This window comes from Panicum virgatum, chromosome 3N, assembly GCF_016808335.1.
Source record: "Panicum virgatum strain AP13 chromosome 3N, P.virgatum_v5, whole genome shotgun sequence".
Lineage (NCBI taxonomy): Eukaryota > Viridiplantae > Streptophyta > Magnoliopsida > Poales > Poaceae > Panicum > Panicum virgatum.
This window is the reverse complement of record NC_053147.1, coordinates 49,744,729-49,750,871: the sequence shown is the minus strand read 5'-3', so window position 1 is coordinate 49,750,871 and position 6,143 is coordinate 49,744,729. Positions and strand designations below refer to the sequence as shown.

Here is a 6,143-nt window from a genome sequence, read left to right as displayed (position 1 = left end):
GAAGTTGCTCAGGTTTATGAGCCGAATTAACTCGTGTTGGTTAGCCAGATTTGGGAACTCGGTTTTCCACTTAGGCAAGGTGCCGTTACCTGTTCAGATTTGGCGAGGATACGTACCCGCGGAGTATCGAAAAAAAATCGCAAATAAGAGCATCTCCAAGAGTTTGACATATTTTACTTAGCATATCTTGTGTTTTGCCAACTTCTAAAAAGATATGATAAGTAAAAAAAGAACTTATCTCCAACAGTTTGGCATAATTCACTTGGCAAATCCAGATCTAACTTACATCGGGAACCCTGAGAGAGAAATAAAATTATATTTATGTCCTTCCACCTCTTGAAAACTTAAATCAGGAACCCTTCTATGTTATTTATTTCTTTTTTCACCCTCCCACCTGACTAGAAACCACGATGCCAACCGCGCGCGTGCGTAAATATATTTACGTGCTGGAGGTTGGTTTTTCCCAACTTCCCAAAAATTACTAATTCTTTTGCCAAATTATTGGAGGAATATTTTTAATATTTTTACCAAAAATAAAAAATGACAACTCGATTTGCCAAACTGCTGGAGATCCTGTGAATCGACACATGGGCCGGACGCGTATCTGCGCGTTTTTTTAGCACGGCCAAGCCCACGTAGCACTTCAGCCTCCTACGGTCCTACCCAGCCCCTGACCTAGCCCCCCACGACGCACGGCACAACACTCGCACACAGCCGCCGCCCGACCAACTAGGGACCTGCACGAGCGCCGCCGTTCGCCGTCGCCGGCGACGAGCCGCCGCCCGCCGGCAAGGAGCGCAGGCTGCAACCCCTGGTGAGTTTCCCGTTTCCCGTTCTCGTCGTCCTCTCTGATTTCCTCCTCCCCGTCCTCGATGGCCCGAGCTAGAGACCCCAGACCTGTTGTTGCTTTCTTCTGACTTCTGTACATGGCTACATCTAGCAATGCTAGTGCTACTGCTGGAGGTGCGAGCGCAAGTGCTAGTGGTAGTGTAAGATCTACATCCACGAATGATATAAAGGCTCCACTGTGGGCTCATGTTAACATTATAGAGAAGCCTAAAACAGGAGGAGAATGAAGCACCTGTTGAGGAATTAGAAGCATAAACCATGAAGCATTGAACTGCAAGCTGTCCTTATTATATTATATTAGTTTCCTAGATTTACCTATGTTTGTTATGTACTGATTGTTATTTGCCTATATTGAATTTCGATTTCTTATTGTTGTGAACTTTGATATGCATTGTTCTTGATTTTTTTTAATTCTGAAACATATCCACGGACTCTTTTTTTTGGGAAACTGCAGTATCGGCGTATTGGCATATCCGTATCAGCCTCGATACTGATATGCTCAGAAACACGGATACGTGGATCAGCTGCCGTATCGCGTATCCAATATGTAACCGACACGGATACGCCGCGGATACATATCCTAGACGTATCCGCGAGTTGGGCCGTATTGGGCCGGAAAACCTCAGATTGGATATGTATTTGATAGGATACGGCTCAGTTACAGCCCACCTAAAGGGGCACCCCTGTTGCCCTAACCCAACTCCCCCACGCGCAGCCGCTCGTCCCGCTCCCCCACGCGCGACTCGCGCCGCCACTCGTGGCCGGCCCCCGCCGGAGCAGCCTCCGCCCTTGCCGGCGACGACGAGCCACGGCCGCAGCCCGCAGGGAACCCAGGACCAGGAGCTCCCCGCGTGGCGATGACGAGCCGGAACCGCGGCTGCACCGCTGCAGGGACCAGAGAACCTCTGCCCGCCTGGCTGCTGCAGAGGACCTCCGCCCGGCTCAAGGTGCAAAGGAGCTCCTCCCCTGTTCTTGTTCTCTCCCTTCCCCTGTTCTTGTTCCCTACCAATCTTCCTGATTAGAGCTTTCAATTTCAGCAGTATGGCATCTCCAAATCTCAGTGCTACTAGTGCTAGTGCTAGTGCTGCTGCTAGTTCTAGTGTTGAATATGGGGCCAGACAAATAACTGATATCAGGGCTCCATTGTGGGATCATGTCACCATTCTAGAGAAGCCTAAACTTGGTGGAGGAAATATATTATGGAGATGCAACTATTGTCCATTTATTATGCACTATTATTATTTATTAAAAAAATAGTTAAAACGTATCCACGTATCGGGTTGTTTGGGAAATTGCCGTGTCCGTGTATCCGTATCCTTCCGATACACGTATCTGTATCCATGTTGCTTAGCTGATACGCTTATCCGTGTCCGTGTAACTTCATGTCAGTGTTCATTTTTCGTCTTGGTTCTTAAAAACCTACTACAATTTTCTGAAAAAAATGTATCCATGTTTTCAGACAGCTATATGATATGCTTATGCTAGAGTGTTACTGTAGTCTCATGTCATATACATTATGCATGCCATTGATGTAAACTGTTATTCCTTTGCAGCAGTAGTGAATAGCAAGGAGTTAGGCAAAATGGATATGCAAGAGAACACAACCCGCATTCATCATGGAAAGACAAAGAAAAAAGAAAGTGCAAAGAAAAAAGAGAAAGCAAGGAAGAGGACATCATCTGTTTTGGATTCTACTAATGGTGAGACACTGAGACATGCCTAGTAAAATTTAGCACATACTCCCTCTGTCCCAAAATACAAGTAATTCTAGAAATTCTAGGACAGATTAACAAGAAGGTAAAATGACCATGTTTCCCTCTTATTTATTATAACCCATATTTGGCAGTAATTGATTCTTACATGCAAATGCACTTTCTATATAGAGTAAAATGACTTGTTTTCTAGGACAAATTTTGAGTCCTAGAATGACTTGTTTTCTTGGGACGGAGGGAGTATTCAAAATTGAAATTCTGATGACTTGCATCTACATCTCCTGCACAAACACTAACCTTTGTTTTCTAGCTCTTTAATTAACTAGCTTTTGTCATAACATGGTGGTAGTAGAAAAGTTGGAATTTTCTCATGCACTGACTATTTTAACTATGAATGAACGGAGTTAAGGGTACCCTCTGTTTTCTAGTTCTTTAATTAACTTTCTTTTAAATTTTGTTGGGAAGTTTCAGACACAGCCTATGAGGAAATGCCAGAGTATGATCTTGATGGACCTACTATCGGCGAAAAACTAGCTACTCTGGATTTGATCAATAGAGATAATGAAAAGAATGATACTCAAGAGCAAACACTATCTATGGTGCCACCAAGTGCAGATTCAGTCCATATTTTGCTCAAGCAAGCTCTGCGTGCTGATGATAACGTATCATTGCTAACTTGCTTGTATAATAGAGATGAAAAGGTATTCTTTTCTGTGCCAAAATTGGTAAAAACATCTATCCTATGTTGGTTGTGCTACCCATCAAATCTGAAACCAACTGCATACCTGTTGTCCCTGGTGATAGAATTTTCTCCCTCCAGTCACAAACCTTGAAAGATAGAGTATCAATATCTTTTGTAGACTTTATATTGGAAAAGTAAAAAACCATATGTATACAGTTATCTAAATAAATTATATTTATAAAGGTATTTTTATTGGGTTTTGAAAATATATTGCAATTGACAAAGACATTTTGGAGACCGTTAGGTTCAGTAATGTTCACAGGTTGTTATTGACAAACAACAGAGAGTACACTATGTTAATTAATCTTGATGCAACTTGGTGGAGTGTTACTTTGTCATGTCTCATAATTTTACTGTTGGGCTACACACAGGTTATTGCAAAATCTATATCACTCCTAACACCAGCAGATGTTGTGAAGCTTCTCAAGTTCTTCGTATTGCAAATACAATCTAGGTATGAAGCATTTCATCAGTTTAGTACATAAATATTTTGGAATTGTGGTGCATGTAATATGGACAGACTCAATTCATTGAATATGAGATGGCCTACATGGCCTTATGGTGATTGGTGAATCAGGGCCTTCTTATTCCTTCAATTCTTGGTCTCTTGTGAATTTTTAATCATTTTTCTTATTTTTGACATCGGCTGTTTTTGTTTGAGTGCATGTTCACTTATTGCCATGCTCCTAGGGACTGTAACAGGTTTGGGAATTAGTTATATAATTGCACAGAGATGGCTTCTGATGGACAAGATGATGTCTGTGCATATCTGCTTTGCATGTGTGTTCATTGAGATGCCTGAGCATGGGTCGAGCTCCTAATCTGAATGCCTTTTTCTGCTTGTTGTGTTCCTTATTCTGCTGTAATGCTGTGTAGTCATATTGTCATCACCTGTTTACCTTTCGCTAATCCTGCATTTTTCAAAGTTTCGGTGCAATTCTTAAATTCCTCGATTTAACACAACTGTCTTTTCCTCCTCAGGGGCGCAGTCTTGGTTTGTTTGCTTCCCTGGCTGCAAACTTTACTTAATCTGCACATGAGCAGCATAGTGTCCCAGGAATCTTCTCTGTCCTTGCTCAACTCGCTCTACCAGGTTATTAATTACTTTGGCTTGCTGTCAAACGAAGTAACTGCATTGCTGTGAAGAATAACCAGGGCGATATTTTTGTCACTAGGAAGTTGTAAAAAATCATAATAGAACCCAGCATGCCAACACTTATATTAGCTTAAAAGGGACATACATGATGATATGCTCATTCAGTGATGATTAATGCCTGCATAGGATCTTACTGCCTCATTGAAAATGGAACTTGCATTATACTACATTGTTTCTTTGATGATGTCGAGTTTGATCTGCAACAAGACAATGTAGCCTCAAAATCTTATATACCAGCACTTTGGGTCCTTGTGCTGCTACACATAGCAATTCTTACATGTTTATTGTTGGGCACTGATGTTACTGGCTACAATTTCTCCCCCAGCTTATTGATGCAAGAACATCAACCTTCAAGTCAGCACTTCAACTCTCTACCACTCTAGATTATCTTTTCAGTGAGGTAAGTTTCCTTCCATTAAAGGATTTATCTTTTCCGGAATTGCAATTGATACTAGTATTATGGTCCAGATTGCTGATGATGAAGCTGATGATGGAGAGGTAGAGCCACCAATCATTTATGAGGACAAGGACACTGATGATGAAGAATCTGAAGTTGATGCTATGGAAACCGACGGAGAAGAGGCTGAAGAGCTTGGGGATGTTCCTGATGCCTCTGAGCATTCAGATGGAAGTGAGATAATGAGCGACTGATTGACTTCTACCCTAGGACTGAGCTCTCAGATGTCGATCCTGATATGGTGGTATTCACAAAGCTTATGATGACTGCAAGTTCTGTGATGATGGTTTATCATACTGTGTCCTAGCTGGTTGCTGCATCTGGATGCACTTGTTGAGTCAGCAAGTGGTAAAAACTGGATATAGTATTTGTAGGAGTTTTGATGATAGTTATGCTTGTGTTTTGCGAAGCTTCATTGCATCTATTGATAAACTCCATCATACATTGGCTTGGTAAAGTTTGCCAGCAAAGTGTATGCTTTTTTTTTTTGCAAGTGCAATCAATCTGATAACGATAGTGAATGCAATTGAGGAAAGGAATCGTTGCCTCTATATGTTATTACTCAAACATTCTAACATCGTAAGATAGATAAATGATGAAAATTGAGTAGGGAAAGATAGTGTTTGCTCTCGAGTATTCCTTTCCTCAATTACTCACGCATTCTAACAAATGATGAAAATAAATCCCCTTCTATTCTGTATTCACTTGTTCCTGCTCCTCTTCGACTTCCCACGTTGATCAAATGTCATAAATGGTGAAAGAATTAGTAGGGAAAGCTCAATTTCCCACGCATTCTAACATTTTAAGATAGTGCATAGATAAAAACAAAATACAAGTGGTAGTGGGATAAGACTATGGTTTCATTTGGCAGCTTGAACTGGCCTGGCTTGTACCGTAGGAGCCCCACTGCGCTCGGCTAACAAGGTAAGTGAAGAGAGACGATGCACTTACCTTAAAAACAGATATGGTAAATTTATCACCACTTTTTCATATACATGTTCCACAAACTATGTTCTTTCAAATTGGCTAAAAATAATAGTATTTTGTAATAGCAAGAAGCAATTATGCACGCCTAGTGGCGGACCTGCGGGGTCGCCTAGGTGGGCTGCGGCCCAGTAAAGTCACCCATCACATTTTCATCCTAGGTAGGCAGCTGGCACTTTCTAATAGCCCAGCCCATAATAATTACGTAAAAAACATCTGCTTGTATTGGACCAACCTTAACAT

The 6,143-nt window shown here is 41.6% G+C and overlaps 1 protein-coding gene across 4 annotated transcripts; it reads left to right on the top strand.

Moving 5' to 3' along the window:
* The first annotated feature begins 650 nt into the window (after positions 1–650).
* Positions 651–5,403, top strand: LOC120666092. Of its 4 annotated transcripts, none has more exons than XM_039945879.1 (7): positions 651–814; positions 2,403–2,549; positions 3,033–3,262; positions 3,675–3,757; positions 4,285–4,396; positions 4,785–4,859; positions 4,928–5,403. In XM_039945879.1, the coding sequence occupies exons 2-7, from the start codon at positions 2,432–2,434 to the stop codon at positions 5,108–5,110; spliced, it is 801 nt and encodes a 266-aa protein (XP_039801813.1). In that variant the 5' UTR covers positions 651–814; positions 2,403–2,431; the 3' UTR covers positions 5,111–5,403. The 4 variants fall into 4 exon arrangements, with proteins under 4 accessions (XP_039801813.1, XP_039801810.1, XP_039801811.1 ...); XM_039945876.1 differs by having other exon boundaries at positions 3,027–3,262; XM_039945877.1 differs by having other exon boundaries at positions 662–814; positions 2,406–2,549; positions 3,027–3,262.
* Positions 5,404–6,143: the final 740 nt, after the last annotated feature.

What these genes read in the sequence shown, in the direction of transcription:
- LOC120666092 (XM_039945876.1), top strand. Translation starts at nt 2,432, where the DNA reads ATGGATATGCAAGAGAACACAACCCGCATTCATCATGGAAAGACAAAG. An exon ending in TGTTTTGGATTCTACTAATG is followed by an intron (nt 2,550 to 3,026) that starts GTGAGACACTGA and finishes TTTGTTGGGAAG; the next exon opens with TTTCAGACACAGCCTATGAG. An exon ending in TGTATAATAGAGATGAAAAG is followed by an intron (nt 3,263 to 3,674) that starts GTATTCTTTTCT and finishes GGCTACACACAG; the next exon opens with GTTATTGCAAAATCTATATC.